Source organism: Apodemus sylvaticus, chromosome 22 (assembly GCF_947179515.1).
Source record: "Apodemus sylvaticus chromosome 22, mApoSyl1.1, whole genome shotgun sequence".
Taxonomy (NCBI): domain Eukaryota; kingdom Metazoa; phylum Chordata; class Mammalia; order Rodentia; family Muridae; genus Apodemus; species Apodemus sylvaticus.
In genome coordinates, this window is record NC_067493.1 from 2,553,494 (window position 1) to 2,570,846 (window position 17,353).

At 39.8% G+C, this 17,353-nt stretch overlaps 1 protein-coding gene across 1 annotated transcript in view; it reads left to right on the forward strand.

Moving 5' to 3' along the window:
• LOC127673200 (zinc finger protein 120-like) overlaps positions 1–17,353 on the forward strand; it is a 59,483-nt gene that overhangs the window by 7,381 nt on the left and 34,749 nt on the right. The window contains exon 4 of the mRNA XM_052168808.1: positions 199–836. Coding sequence (XP_052024768.1) covers positions 199–836 — 638 coding nt within the window. The remainder of the gene's footprint in view (positions 1–198; positions 837–17,353) is intronic.

Here is a 17,353-nt window from a genome sequence, read left to right on the forward strand (position 1 = left end):
GCCATGTAATAACAATCACATGTGTCTTGACTAATTCATGATGAGAGAGAACACCATGAACATACAAAGTGGTAAAACCTTAAGATCTGATGCTTCCTTACCATTAGACCAAATTATAATCATAATTCATATTGATTATATGATTGATCATAGTAATGAATGTACTAAAGATTTCACATTTGCTCATTATCTTTGCAGGCATGTAAGAAGTCACAGTGGAGAGAAACCCTATGAGTGTAATCAATGTGGTAAAGCCTTTGCACAGCACAGTACTTTGCAATATCAGAAAAGAACATGTACTGGAGAGAAACCTTATAAATGTAATCAATGTGGTAAAGCCTTTTCATATCACAGTCATCTCCAATATCATAAAAGAACACATACTGTAGAGAAGCCTTCTGAATGTAATCAATGTGGTAAAGCCTTTGCGCAGCGCAGCCATCTCCAAAGACATAAACTGACACATACTGGAGAGAAACCTTATGAATGTAACCAATGTGGTAAAGCCTTTACAAGACCCTGTCATCTCCAATATCATAAAAGAACACATACTGGAGAGAAACCTTATGAATGTAATCAATGTGGTAAAGCCTTTTCACGTCACAGTGATCTCCAAAGACATAAAAGAACACATACTGGAGAGAAACCTTATGAATGTAACAAATGTGGTAAAGCCTTTGCAAGACCCAGTGATCTCCAAAATCATAAAAGAACACATACTGGAGAGAAACCTTATGAATGTAATCAATGTGGTAAAGCCTTTTCACGTCACAGTAATCTCCAAAGACATAAGAAAACACACACTCGAGGGAAACCTTACGAATATAATCAATGCAGTAAAACCATTGCAACACCCATTAATTTCCACTATGATCAAAGAACACATACCAGACAGACATTTCATTAATGTAATCAATGTGGTAAAGTATATTCAGAAGGGCGATATCTGCAAATTCTCTGTGCTAGAAAGAAACCTACTGAAAATAGTCATGAACTAAGTGGGAGTTAGGGGGCTATAATATTAGTAATATGATAGACATTGGTGCTTGGGATTATTTCCACTCTGGAGATGTTCCTTTTTATGCCTTGGCAAAGAAGATTGCTGTCTTTTACCCTTGTCTAAAGAGTTTCCTTAAGGTTATGTGAAAGAGATTGCTTTGACAAAGTAAGTCTTGAAAATCACCACATATAATTTGGCCTTACAGTTTTCAACAATTATGGAAAACTAAGAAATGAAAAATAAAAAATGTAAGGTTCAAAATGCAAGGCATCATCAGGACATTGAAGGAAGCTAAATCCTGTGATAAAGGATATTCAGTGGTATTAAAGAAATGGTTACATTAAGGCAAGATTCCATTCAGCTAAACATATGGATTTGAAGCTGTATAAAAGTGAACTATATCATGTTAGGAACTATTATTATCTGGTTATTTTTTTCATGTGTGGATATGACGATACATGTATGTGTCAAACTGAGAAGGGAACTTGATTGCTATTATGAGTTTTCACTTTAATATCTGAAAGGAAAAGCTTAGTTCCAGGTATGGTGTTGCATGATTTTTATCCCAGAGTTCAGGAGACAGAGCCCTGGAGATCTCTGAGTTCAAGGTTAAGATACTGACAAATTCCAGGATCGCCAAGCTTAGGCAGTGAAGTTTTTGAAAAATAGAAAGTGGATGATAATGTAATGGAAGTGTCCATGTTTCAGCCACATCAAGTGGCAGAACTCAGCAGCTTTGTCTATGTGGATCTGGATTTAGAGGCAATAATAGAAGGGACTAATGAGACAATTAACGCTGGATAGATGTAATTCAAGAATTAGATGTGATGGGGAAGAAATAGGCATCACTGAGGTAAAATCTTCTGGGTAGTGTTTTCTGAGTGAAAAAGAGGTTATGTTCCAGAGATATTCAAGGTTGGACCTAGTGGTGCAGCTGGACTTGTTCGTGTATAAGAATCACCCAAGAGGTACTGGTTTTGAATGCATCAAGTTGTCATGCAGAGCAGCTGAGTCTTGGGATCATTGATCAATCATAGGGAGGCTATGGGTTAAGCATTTTTGCAGCAAAAGAACCCAGTATCCTGAAGATGTAAGTACCATGGGATGAGCATCAAGAACAGCAGGAGCAAGAGAGTGGAGTCAACCAGACCTTAGAGTGATAGAGAGGGCAGAGCTGTAAAAGTGACCCAGTCTCTTTAGAGGACCAGAGATGATCATGTGTGGATCCCAGACATTGAAACAAGAAGCTGTGATATTGTAATTATATTGGAGAAACCAAAATTTTGAGATATTAGAACTGTTTGTTACCTGCTCAGGAAAACTGCTTTAAGGAAATAAAACCACTTGAAGTGAAACAATTGTGCTTCAGTAAACAATGCAGAAAGGAGTTATAGTTCAGAGGAATGCTTTGACATGATACCTGGACATCCAAGGTTTAGAGATTGCTCAGCTGCATTTGGTCTTTTTTTAGATACAACATTTCCTCACAATGACCTTTAGAAAAAGGGTGAAGTGTATCCTCTTTATATGAAGACATATGATGCGGTTTTTGTTTTTGAAAATATATGTGATTACTATTACATTATTGTATTAATCTCAGAAGACTCTTTGAACTTTGGACTCTTAACATTTTTGAGACTGCTATAGAGGATTGGGACTTTTAAGGTAGTATTTTGCATGCTTAAGTATGATCCCTATACACTAATGAGTTCGACGAATCATATGGGGGCCAGGCAGTGGAATGTGGTAGTTTAAATATGCTAAGCTAAGTGAGTGGCATTATGAGATGGTGTGGCCTTGTTGGAGGAAGTGCTTCAATGTGGTATGGAGTTTGAAATTCCAACAAGTGCTGAAGAGACTCCCATATTAGGTCCCTGGAAGACAGTTTCTTCCTAGCTGCCACTGGATAAAGATGCAGAACTCTCAGCTTCTTCTACAGCATCAAGACTGTCTGCATTCCTGCTATGATGAAAATGGACTAAACCTCTGAAACTGTAAGCCTGCCTCAAATAAATTGTTGCTTTTATAGGAGTTGCCTTGTTCATTATGACTTTTCATAGCAATGGACATGATAAGACAAAAACACTGTGAGTTCTTTTAATGTGGTCAAGACTTTGCACAATTCTGTAGTCTTCATGAAAGAATATGTGTTAGAGAGAAACTTTATGAATGTGTTTAGTATAATGAAGCCTTTGCACATCTCTATAGTCTTCATCATTATGAAATTATTCATACTGGAGAGAAATTCTATGAATGCTAGCAATGTGGTAAATCCTTTATGTTATGAGATTCACAGAGTTCCAACACAATTCAAACCCCAGGATAACGCAAATGATAAGAATATTTTGTGGTCAAATCTTTAGTGATTAATGCATCCTTGAGAAATATATTAAGTGGCTTATCTGAATCACCCCATTCTGTCTCCACCCTGAGTCAGTGATTTCAAATCTGAAAACCACAAATGTCCATGCTAAGATACAGCCACATTTCCCACCAATGAGGATTTTCTTCTGTTGTTACTTTACATGAAACGACACGGAATGTAGGTTTTAGTCTATCACACTCACTGGTTCTTTTGTAGTTAGGAACAGGAATTTTATTTTGAGTAATAAACCATGAATAACAGAAATCAGGATTAGGAACAGTCATTATGTTTCAGGGAACAAAACAAATCATGAAGCTTGCCAGATATTGTTAAGCATGCAGGTCCCTATGACCTGGGACTTGACCTTAGTTTCAACTTATGATTAAATGTACATTATCAACAAAAAGGTAGTCCTTAGAACAAGATTCTTTTGCTTGTTCCCAAAATTTGTAAATAATAGTCATCTTTTAATATATAACAGGACATATACTGAAGAGAAATCTTATAATTATAATCATGTGATACAATATTTTCACAAAAGTTATCTATGAATGCATAAAAAAATACATCCAGGACAGAGTGCTATGAATATTCTATTCGGTAAAGATGGTCTTTGCATGCTGCAGTAGTCTTAGAAACCATGAGAAAATGTCATAATGCAGAGAAACCTCATAAACATAGTCAATGTGTTAAAGTTTTGTTCTTTCTAGTATCTTTATACAAGAGTAAACTTTTTTGCATGTAATTAATCTATTAAAGCCTTTGCATATCATAGTATTTTTTGAGAACCTTCAAGAATACCCAAAGTAAACTGTGCTTAAAAGGATTTTGGTAAGTCCTTAGGCAACACACCTTTATTTAGTTACTCTGGGTTATTTATTGTATAGAAACAAATGTGACAAGTGTCAAAAATCAATTCACATTTTATAATATCTCTCGATTTTATTTGCTCTTGCAAACTCATTTTTACATACAAAGACCACTAATTTATATTTTCATTCTTAGTAAATCATGTATCCAACAACTTTGCTGACAGTGTTAATCAGCTCTAGGAACTGCTTTTGTGAATTTTTCCATTCACTTATACAAACTATCATATCTTCTGCAAAGAAGGATAATATTAGTCCTGCCTTTGTAATTTATATTACCTTCCTCTCCTTTGGTTTTATTGCTCTAGCTAAGCTTTTACATAATACATTGAATAGATAGATATAGAGAGAATGGACCACCTTGTCTAGTTTGGGAATTAGTGGAATTAATTTGAATTTCTCTCCAGTTAATTTAATGTTGGCTAAAGGCTTGGTGTAAAGAGACATTTTTAAATTTAGGCATGACCCTTGTATCTTTAATTATACCAAGAATTTTATCATAATGTATTTACATAAGAATATAATAATCTTTTGATGTGTTTTATATTTTTATTTTATTTGTTTTGTCTATTAAGTATTTTTGCATCTGTGGTTTTAGAGACAATTGTTCTGTAATTATCTTTTCTTGCTCAATCTTTCCTGACTGCATATGTGCGTAATCAGGGGTTCAGAAAAGGAATTGGCTAATATCTCTTCTGTTTCTGTATTGTTGAATACACTGAATTCTTGTTAAATCCCCTTTGAAAATCTTGTAGGATTCTACCCGAAAATTCATGGACGTGGACTAAGATTGGTGAAGATTGGTGGCATATTTGTAATGAATTCAGTTTTCCAAGGTGTTTATGTCTGTTTAAGTTGGTTTTCTTTAATTTTGGTAAGGCGGAATCTATTGAGAAAATTAATCTTTTTTTTTTTTTTTTTTTTTTTTTTTTTTTTTTTTTTAGAATTTCCAATTTTGTGGTATACTCCCTTTTTAAACTGTCTTTACAATTATCTAGATTTCTTCATTGTCTGTTATTTTGTCCCTATTTTCATTTTAGATTTCATATACTTGGATATTGTTTATCTTTTAATAAGGGTTCGTGAATCTTGTTCAATAAAAGGCTCAAAAGACCAACTCTGTGTTTCATTAATTCTTCTTCTTTACTATTTTATTGGTTTCAGACCCCAAAAGTGATAATTTCTTGATGTCTCTTCCTTGTTTTCATTGCTTCCTCATTTCTTTCTGTTGGAGCCTATAATGGATGTTATTAAATTGCCAGCAGGAAAGCTCTCTAGTTTTTTCATGTATGCATTTTGTACTATGAACTTTCTTCTTAGCTACACTTTCAATAACTTTTTGTTCCATGAGATTGTGCATGATGCATATTCTTTTCCATTGAACTCTAGGAAGTCTCTAATTTCTTCTTTTATTTCAGTGTAGACCTATTTTCTCTCACACAATTAGTTAGCAGTCAATTAGCTGTCCTACCTCATCTGTTACAACACTGAGACATCAATCGGATTTTGGCCCAGATCACATCTTTTGTGTGATCATAGAATGTAGGGGCTCCTGGGTCTGGTGCAGTCAAAGACATGAGGAGTCTAATGTCAAGGGGCCACCCACTGGTTTCTCTTGTTGCGCTTTGAGACAGAGTTTAGTCCTTGCTCATCAGAAGGGTCCTCTCCTTATAAATGGCCCCATGAATATGAGAGGTAGCAATGGCACACCAGCCCTCTGTGTCTTGACTCTGGGGAAAAGATAACCTGACCACAGTGAGGAGGGCTTGCCTAAGTCTATGAACCCACAGGAAGCAGACACATCAGAAAGGGAAGTGACCATTTGAAGAACAGGAAGTGGCTGTACCACACCTGGACGTGGCAGTGATGTGACAAGAAGTGACTGGCCATAACCGGAAGTGAGTGCACATCACAGGAAGTGGCTCGTTTTAAGAGGAAGTGCATGGTTAATGGCCGGAAGTGACATCACCGTCACAGGAAATGGTTGTACACCACAGAAAGTGGCTTTAATGACTTTAATGTCCTTTCTTAGCTCTAACCACTTTTTCAGAGCTACCAGTTCAGCTTTCTGAGCTGACATTACTGCCACGTGTGGTTCTGCCCATGTGATCTCGGTATTGAACACCACTGCTGTCCCAGCATACCTCTGTCCATCCTGAATGAGGCGGTTGCCATTGGTGATCCCTGTTAACCCTTCATCTTTCTGAGAATTCATACAGAGACCTATCCAGTGAGGTCAGGGTCCAGCAGCAGGGCAGCTGAGAAGTTATCTTGGGGGCTTTCAAGAAGAGTGGTTGGCAATGAGTCATTCTGCCATCTTTAATCAGAAGGCCATTGTTCCACTGAGGTGTACACAGGGTAGGGGCTAGATTCTGCCAATTGGTGACACATTGACCAGTGGCTAATGCCAAGACCCAGGTCTGATTGTGCATACCCCAAATCTACAAAGTCACCTGAATTTGGCAGAGTGAGAATTTTTTTTTTTTTAGCAGAGACTTAAAGCGTCTGAAGTTTTAGTGTCATCTAAGAAGTCAGGTAAAATTTCTATTATTATCATTATTATTGTTGCTGTTGCTCTTTTTTTTTGTTATGGTATTATATTATTTTATAACAAACTCTTCTATTTAAACACTTTCTACATATTTTTCAACTTTATCAGAAATATTTCCCATGTATATTTTCATATTTAACAAATAAAGTTTCTACTTAACTCTTTATTTAGTTGAGAAATGTTTCTATGTCTACCATTTTATCTGTATTATTTCCATGAATTCTTCAATTTCTACTCTTTTAAATATAGTTCTTCAATTTTATCAGGGATTTTTCCATTAAAATCTTAAATTTTACAAGAAAAAAATTTTATGCGCTTATACAACTAGTATAGATATATTTTCTATGTTAACCAATTTACCATTATTATTATTATTATTTGTTTCTGTATACACTTGGGAAGTCATTTATAAACAGGTGAAGAAACTAGTCTGTAGTTTTTAGGAAGACAGAATGTTGAACTTTATCAACAAAAGCTGGTGGGTGTCCATTTTACTTTTAGGGTAACCCTGGTCTTGTGGTGGAGGCACTTTTGATTCTCAGGGCCCCCTTATCTCCTTTTTTGAGGCTGTCCTTTTTATGCATCACTTATGATCTTCTGATTTGGCCTTGGCTGACAACAGGTTCTTTCCCAGGTCTCCAGTCTGTTGCTTCTGTCCTCCCATCTGCGTCTCCTCTGCAGTCTGTCCTCCATTAAATACTCTCTTTGCCACTGTCCTTAAATCTCTTAGACAACTCTTTCCTAACTACTCCACACTCTGGGGCTTTGTCTCCATAGCTGGTGTTCCCTGATTGACAAAAGCTTGAGCCACTGCCTTGGCTTCTAGTGATTCAGGGTCCATGGGTGTGTATTGTCAAAAATGTATCCATGACCCTGTCTAAAAAAGCTGCAGGGATTTTATTTTCTCTCTGCCTAATATTATACACTCTGGACGAATTTGGGAGCCATCTTGGGGCCACCTTGAGACCTGCCAGCAGAGATGGACGGTGGACAAAAGACCTCCTCTTACCTTCAGTGTTGTTGCAATCCCAATCTGGGTGAATTAGGGTAAAGCAGGCATGTTGGAGATGAATACACTTGACATTTCCATTGCCCAGTCTCTGTGTCTACACAGAAGGCTGGCAGGGATCTTCTGGGCTACTGGGCTCCAGGCTGACCTGGACTGAAGTCATATTTACAGGGAAGCAGACAGCAAGTCTGGAAAAATGTTTCTTGAGGGACTGTGAAACCAGAGGTCTTCTAAGTCAGGGATATCAAGGGCAGAAAGCCATGGCTCTAGGTATGCTCATGGCAGGACTGGAGGAGGCCAGGAGTCCCTGGTGCAGAATCCCAAGATAGCTTCTTCACACACTGGAACCCAAAAGCCAGCTCTCCTGCTCTAAGTCCAGGCACACAAGGACATCAGCAGTGTGTACTCTGGGATGGATAACACAGAGTCTTCTGCACTCAGTCTGTGAGTGGTATTCATAATCTTGAAAGAAGTGTGGGAGACAAGCAAAGGATCCTGATACCTGGTGCTTACAAATCCACAAAACAGACACAGAAGTGAAAAAGGCAAATGTTGTTTTTAAGAGTACATAAAACAGGGAGTTAAAGAGAACAAACAAAGCTATACTGTCAGTCCAGCATCCTGCTGGTTTGCAGCAGGTTGGGCAGTTAGTGGTGCTCCGTTCAGAGCCTGTCTAATACAAATAGTAGCAGGCTCAAAAGTTAAATATTATAAAGTTCTCTTCCCCACCACTTTTGTCAGTGGAAAATAATGCACCAAATCACTTAAAATAGGGCTTCCCTGGAGCAAACCAGAATTGCAGGTTAATCCCCTGCATTACTGAATGACTTTATTAGAATCCCTGGAACAGGTGCCCTGCTAACTAAGATTCCCTGCAGAGTCAATATCCTTTGCTTGGTCCCTGGGTAGGTATGGCTAACCTTTAAGTCCCAAGGAAACATAGTCATGCAGCACTGAAAGGTACGTGTAGTTCAAATCATTTTCCAGCCAGAGAAACCTGCATCTCGGAACCTGGGAGGATACTGCAGAAGAATCATTCACAGTGGAGATGTAGCGCAGGTGTTGTTCCCACATCACCATGGCATGGATACACAGGACCCTGTGACCTGTTGCAAGAATTCCCCAGGGAGCTCTAGCAACTGACCACCAGAGACCAGGATAGACTCTAGACTATTTCATGATTCCTGGGGCACAATCACTGCTTGCTTAGCTGCATGATCTGTGGCTGCTTCCTGCTGGCCTTTGCCACCAGGGAGCCTTACAGAGCAGCAGAAACTTTTCTGGTAATTTAGAGCAAGGTCTGAGCCAAACAGGATCTGTGCCTAAACATTTCCAGTCCCAGAGGGTACTGTCCTTTCCCAAAGGAATATTTTGGACCCTCAGTAAAAATAAAATACAATACAATAAAATAGAAAAAGTCTAGTGCTTCTTCTGGCATGAGATTGTTATGGAAGCTCAGGTCTGATGACTGATTCATGTATCCAAGCATGTAGTGACAGCACACCAAGGACTGTTTCCACTGAGATGTTTCTACAAGTATGGATGCTTCTACTAGGTCTCCCAGAAATCAAATCTTGCATTGTTTCTTTTAGGAACAGTTTTGCTATGTTGTATATGTTGTGAATCCATATGACTGTTCAGACAAGGGGTTGTTTATGTCATGGGGAACAGGCTTTTTCTTCCTGTTAATGCTCTCCCTCTACTGAACAGAAGCTGAGGTGCCCATCCTGGGAGACTCTCCTGGGACACAAATGTTGATCACCTCCTTTTCAAAAGCCAGAGGTCTCAGCCACTGAGATTTGTCAGTGTCAGAACAATGGGAAAGTGCTGTGCTTTATTTCCAAATGTGTTAGCTGTGGAGACCTGGGTCAGGATGGAGAGAAGAGCCAGCCCATCAAGTTGGCAGCAGAAGACTTGAGATGTCCACTTTCTTCCTAGGCTTTGGCCGCATGAACTTGTTAGAAGGCAGTTCCAGGGTCACCTCCAGCATGTGGAGATTCAGGACGGGAGGGACGTTCTCAGGACGGTCTTGCTTGGAGATGATGCCTGCGGACAGCGATCAGGAAAACAAGATGACTCAGATCTGACACTGTGACTGAGAGATGAAAACAAAGGGTGTAGTGCATTCTCTGTATTCCCTGCTCTGTCAGTCAGGCTGTGAGAGACCCATCTACCCAGACACTCCAGCACAGTCGTGTGTCCAAATTTGTCAGCAAATGTCCAAATCCTCCTTTTCCCAAACAGCTCTCATCTGTCCCTCAGTCACTTACAACTGAATTAACCACAGTGTACCACACCCGACTGCCTCCAAGTGTAGTCTAAATGTCTCAAATCTAACAACACCCAACCACTCTATGCAGATCACAGCTCCTATTATCCAGGAGATGAGTGTTTTCTGGAGATAGATAATGACCACCAAGCCTGAGCATGGACAGTGATCTCTAGCCTGGTCTCTAGAGTCCTTCCTTGCATTGGAAGGATATAGCTGCTAAGTCCTACGTGGACATATAGTGATACATTTCATAATTTCATGGAAAAGACAATTTTTGCCTTGAATGTTAAGAATCCTAATTACAATATCAAAATTAATCCAGAATTAGCTCACCTGTGATCCTAATCTGCAGGTTCAGAGATACAAGTTTCTGACCTGGATCTTGGCAAGGAGATTTTGAAGCATAGTTTCTGTGAATTCCAAAAGATTGAGATAATGAGATCCCCAAGTTCAAGATCATTTGGGATTAAAGTCACAATAGCACATTGCTTTAATCTGGGCCACACCCTCTGATGGAGACTGACAGACTTTAATCTGGGCCACACCCTCTGCTGGAGACTGACAGCCTTAAATCTGGGCCACACCCTCTGCTGGAGACCTACATAAGGACATTGGAAGGAGGCAGACACTCTTCTCTGCTTGCTAGCCTCATGGGACTGAGCGACTGCTAGATCCTTGGATGTGCATCTAGAGCTACTGCTGACCATGGTTGGGGAGTTGGACTGCAGAATGTGAGTCCTCGAGAAACTCCCTAAATATAAAGAGACTCCCCATGTGTTCTGTGACTCATAAGAACCCTGACTAATAAAAGCATTGTGATGGAGAGTGGGGAATTGTGATGGGACAGTGGGACACTGTGATGGGACAGTGGGGAATTGTGATGGACAATGGGGCATTGTGATGGACAGTGTGGCACTGTGATGGACAGTGGGGCACTGTGATGGACTGTGGGACGGTGTGATGGACAGTGGGGCAGTGTGAGGGGACAGTGGGGCACTGTGATGGGACAGTGGGGCACTGTGATGGACAGTGGGGCACTGTGATGTGACAGTGGGGCACTGTGAATCTACAGTGGGGCACCATGATGGGGCAGTGGGGCACTGTGATGGGAGAGTGGGGCATTATGATGGGACAGTGGGACACTGTGATGAGACAGTGGAGCATTGTGATGGGATAGTGGGGCACTGTGATTCGACAGTGGGGCACCGTGATGGGGCAGTGAGGCACCGTGATAGCACAGTGGGGCACTGTGATGGGAGAGTGGGGCATTGTGATGGGACTGTGGCACTGTGATGGGACAGTTGAGTATTGTGATGAGACAATGGGACATTGTGATGCGACAGTGGGGCATTGTGATGGGACAGTGGGACATTGTGATGGGATAGTGGGGCATTGTGATGAGACCATGTATCATTGTGATGGGACAGTGGGGCAGTGTGATGGAACAGTGGGGCACTGTGATGGGACAGTGGGGCACTGTGATGGGTCAATGGGGCATTGTGATGGGTCAATGGGGCATTGTAATGTAACAATGTGTCATTGTGATGGAAGAGTGGGGCATTGTGATGGGACAGTGGGGCACTGTGATGGGATAGTGGGGTACTATGATCAGAGAGTGGGGGATTGTGATGGGACATTGGGGCATTGTGATATGACCATGTGTCATTGTTATGGGAGAGTAGGACATTGTGATGGGAGAGTGGGCATTTTGATGGGACAATGGGGCATTGTGATGTGACAATGTGTCATTGTGATGGGACAGTGGGGATTTGTGATAGGACAGTGGGACATTGTGATGGGATAGTGGGGCACTATGATCAGAGAGTGAGACATTGTGATAGGACAGTGGGGTATTGTAATGGGACAGTGGGACATTGTGATAGGACGAAATACCAATATGCCAACACAGAATACAACAAATGCATTCACAAACGTGTGATGTTTCCAAGCTATGAAGATCCCCTGGGTATGGCTCTTGCCTTAATAGCCTTCTGTTTCTCTGCATTCACAGTTGTGGTACTCTGTGTCTTTGTCAAGCACCATGACACTCCTATTGTAAGGGCCAATAACAGAATCCTCAGTTCCATATTACCCATGTTACTCATGTTCTGTTTTCTATGCTCCTTTTACTTCTTTGGCCATCCTAACAGGGCAACCTGTATCTTGCAACAAATCACATTTGGAATTGTATTCACTGTGGCTGTTTCGACAGTTCTGGCCAAAACAATCACGGTGGTTCTGACTTTCAAAGTCACAGACCCCGGAAGAATGTTGAGAAAATTCCTTGTATCTGGAACATCCAACTACATTATTCCCATATGTTCCCGATTCCAATGTGTTCTGTGTGCAATATGGCTAGCAGTTTCTCCTCCCTTTGTTGATACTGATGAACATTCTGAGCATGGCCACATCATCATTGTTTGCAACAAGGGCTCAGTTACTGTATTCTACTGTGTCCTGGGATACTTAGCCTGCCTGGCCCTTGGAAGCTTCACTGTTGCTTTCTTTGCAAAGAATCTGCCGGATACATTCGATGAAGCCAAGTACTTAACCTTCAGCCTGCTGGTGTTCTGCAGTGTCTGGGTCACCTTCCTCCCTGTCTACCATAGCACCAAGGGCAAGGTCATGGTTGCTGTGGAGGTCTTCTCCATCTTGGCATCCAGTGCAGGAATGCTTGGCTGCATCTTTGTACCCAAGATCTACATCATTTTAATAAGACCAGACAGAAATTATATCTAAAATGTCAGAGAGAAATCATATTCCTTAAAAAATAGTTAAAGATTTATATGAAAGTTTGGCACATATCTATCAAATCTTGGATTACAGTGCATGTATCTAGTTTTGAAATCACTCTCACTGGCTCCTCTAGTGATGGCTAGAAGTATCATATCTGCCAATCTGGTAAACTTTCTCCATAAAATCTTAACTCATTTACTTACTTTGTTTACTCTGGAAGAAGTAAAATTTGCATATCCCTTTTAAAAATGTATTCATCATTTTGCTTTTGTGGACATTTCTCCCCTAGTAACTTATAATAAAATTTGATAATTCAGTTGAACCTATGACCTTGTACAGAAAAAATATAGATGTTATGTTCTCGCCTATCATAGTCATATGTTCTTTGGTGGATAGGAACAAGCATTATATTTTGAGTAATAAAACAGGAGTAATGGAAATTACGGTTATGAATAGTTGTTATGTTTTGGAGAACAAACATGAGTAATGAAAGCTACCTAGATATTGTTAAGTACTAAGGTCAGCTATCACCTGGTACTTAAATTTAGTTTGAACTTACGTTTAAATGGACGTTGTTAGCAAAAAGGCAGTCCTTAGGACAAATTTCTTTTTGCTTGTTCCCAACATTTATATATTATAATCATACATACACACACACACACACACACACACACACATATATATATATATATATGTATATATATATAAGTCATCATATATATATTATATACATCATATCAAATGTACAACAGAACACATCTTACAAATGCAATAAGTATGATAAGACATTTTCACAACACATTTATCTATAAATATATAAACGAACCCATCCTGGAGAGAAACGCTATGCATAAGCAATGTGTTATAGCCTGTGCATGTAACAGTAGTCTTAAAAAAAGACAATGAAAAAGTCATAAGAAAAAGTCATAACTCAGATAAACCCCATAAACTTAAACGATGGGTTAATGTTTTGCACTTTCTGGTATCCTAGTACAAGATGAAACTCTTTGGTATGCAATCAGTCTACTAAAGCCCTTACATATTACCATAGTCGTTGAAAGCAATCAAGAATACTAAATGTAATCTGTGACTACAAAGAATTTGTCAAGATCTGAAGCAACACACTTACATTGTTTCAATCAAGATTATTAGTTTTGTTAAAAAAACTGTGACAAATGTCAAGAATCAATTTAGACTTTATGAAGTCCCTTGATTTTATTTGCACTTGTAAACATGCATTGAGAAAAGACACATGAAGGCAACAGTAAGGAATCCTTTTTGTATTTCACAATTCCCTTAAGTTACATGAAGGAACTTTTGCAGGTGTAAAAAACTATGGCTGTGCACTAGTGCCTTTTCCGTAGTAATGATAAAATATAATGTCTAAGGCCACTTCTAAAATAAGTTTAATTTGTTTTATTATTCCAGAGGGATGTGGGTTGACCATGAAAGTGGAAACACAGCAAGTGTCTCTCAAGTGGGAGAATTAGCCTGAGGCAGAGAGATTTTTCAAATTGCTTATCCTATGCAAGTCTTCATCTAATTGTTCATCCCTGGACCATATACACACAACCAACAGAAATGCACTAAGCATATTGTATTCTTATATTTGTACATACTTTCTAAAACATACTTAAAATGATTGACTTGGAAGGGAAGATGTAGTGAAGGCAATGAGAGAGCAAAGATATAACAAAAAAATACTTTCATTAGAAGGTCAAATAATTTTTCAATAAAAGTGCAGGTAGACAGGCAGAATGCTAGTGAAGAACATTGTGAACTGAAAGAAAATATGTTTCATTCCTAGAACAACTTGGTAGGTGATCCACTCCTGTAAATACAGTCACAAGGGATCTGATGCTCCTCCGGCCTGGCAGGAACTGCACAAAGATATACGCAGGCAACACACCCAAGCACATAAAAAAATGAAACTAAAAAGGATTTCACTATTGTCCTGTCTTAGCCCCGAGACAGAGCACAGTCAGGGCGAGTTAAAATGGACTCCTTCTGGTGTGGATTTAGGCGCAGCTGTGAACATCCTTGGAACCATCCTCCTTAGAGTCAAAACTGGCCATATTCTGAGGATAGATTAGGACAACATAGCTGTTCATCTGAGATCTGCATCCACGGTGCTATTAGAACACTTTTCCTTGATGTTATTTGTATTATTTGTCCTTGAAATGTCAGCAAAAACTGTTAAATCTCTGTGTCCTTGAACATGGGAGATCTTTCAGTCTTGTTTTTTTTACCTTTTAACTCTTTTATAACTTTCATATTTTTGTCTAATTCTTACCTCTCTCATGGTACACAATCCCAAAAATGCCCATCCCATTCCTCTATCCCTCTCTCTCTAATAACATATTTCAATCCCTCAACACCCAGTTCAAACTACTAGAAAAAAATCTTCAATAAAATCATTTAAATAAAAACCTTCTCAAACCTAAATAAGAGTATGGCCGTAAATATCCAAGAAGCCTATAGCACCCCAAATAATTTAGAACAAAAATAAAATTCTCTTGTCACCTTTAACCAAAACAATAAATGTGAGAGCTAATTCTGTGCCACAGTTCTCCATCCCCAAGAAAGGGTCTTCCAAGAGTGACAGCAATCCTGTGAGTACAGGTAAGACTACCACATCTGCACAAAAGGACCCCCGCAGAGAACTCAGGTCAAACAACTGAGGAGCGGTCTGGGACATGACCCTTCCATTGTCCTCCTGCACCCAGAGCTGATCCTGTGCCACAGTGCTCCATATCCAAATACTGTGGGGAGGGAGCTGATCTCCCAGGAGTAACACCACACCTGCAAACATAGGTAAGACTCCACTTCTTAAAATTCCAGGCCCAAGAGGGATCCACCCAGAGCCATCAGGACACAGAAACCAAGTAACAGCTGGGGACAGGATCCTTCTGGAGCTCCACCTAGGAGCAGGCTGACTGTATGCAAATTATCCCCATACCAAAATTCCTCAGGAGAGAACTGTTCTCAGGAGTACTGACACACAGGCTTGCAGGAGAGAGAAACCTCAGTCACAGACAGATCAGCTAACACCAGAGACAACCAGAGAGCGAGACACAAGGGCAAAAACAAAAGCAGCAGAAACCAAGGCAAATTGGTATCATCAAAACCTAGTTCTCCCACCACAGCATGCCCTGGATACCCCAACACACCAGAAAAGCAATGATGCTATGAGTCATGTTTATTCTTCTGTTGTATGTGAACTGGGCCCCATAATAATATAAAGATAGTTCCCATCTGGGAATTCTAGGTTAATGGATAACGCACTGACCTATTTCATTCTGGGTAAGAAAGAAGATTTCGATATTATGAAAACTAGCAGTAGGAAAGCAGAGAACAGGTGGGCAGCAAGAGATCATCTTTTCAATCCACAAGGGGACATAGTCAGGAGAGAGGTGAATCTGCCAGCATTTCTCCATGTCAGAGCTACGTTGATCTGAAGGAGCCTCAGTTGTGGGTGTGCCCTCATCAGAATGGCGGTTGTTATGTCTGTGTGAGGTAGTGTTCATGATTCTGAATGTGACAATATTCATAATCAAGTGGGCCTGAGCTGGATAAGAGAGCTACCTGAGCATGGGACAACGCCCAAGCAGGAGAGCTAGCCAGGAGACAAAGCTTGTCCATGTTTTTACCTTCAGTTTGTAGCTCCAGTTTCATAAAACAGGCCTGAACAGACACAAAAATTGTGACGATAATCCCATGCATCCTGTCACAGTACCAAAGACTTCGGCTGGGTTTGAAATAATAAGAGAAGTCCCACATCAACATGGATACGGAACAACACCCTACTCCATGATAACTTGGACAAGGAAGAATTAAAGAAAAAACGATTAGAGTTTAGTGAAAATGGAGGCAAAACAAATCCAAACCTTTGACAGACAACGGACGCAGGGCTGATAAGAAAACTCACAGCTCTTATTATTTGTAATTCCCACAAAAAAAACAAGGATTAGGTGAATAGTCTCCCGCTGAATGCAGACAATGCCGTCCTCTGATGCATATGTGGCTGGGGTCCTGCCCAAGCCCAAGTGTGTTCTTTGCTGGATGGCTTAGACGCTGTGAGCTCCCAGGGGTCTGGGTTACTGATACTGTTGGTCTTCTTAAGTTATTTGAATTCCCTACAGCTCCTTCCATTCTTCTTCTAACTCTTCCATAGGGATCCATGACCTGAGTGCAATGATTGGCTGTGAGTATCTGCATCTGTCTCAGTTGCTGTCAGAGCCTCTCAGAGGACAGCCATGCTAGGCTCCTGTCTGCAAGAACATAGGGTTTCTTCCCTTCTCAAATGGCTGTCTCCCAATATAGATGTTTGTATTGAAAAAAAGAATTAAAAACAGTTTATGATAAAATTGAACATTTTCGTGGAAAATATTTCTGATAATATAGAAGAGATATATAGGAAAAAGTTTAAAATTTAAAATTTTCATGGAAAGTTAAAGAGTAAAATGATATACATAAAGCATTGCTATATTAATTCAAAAATAAAATAGAACTTTTTATGGTTGAATTCAAGTTTTACATGGAAAATATTTC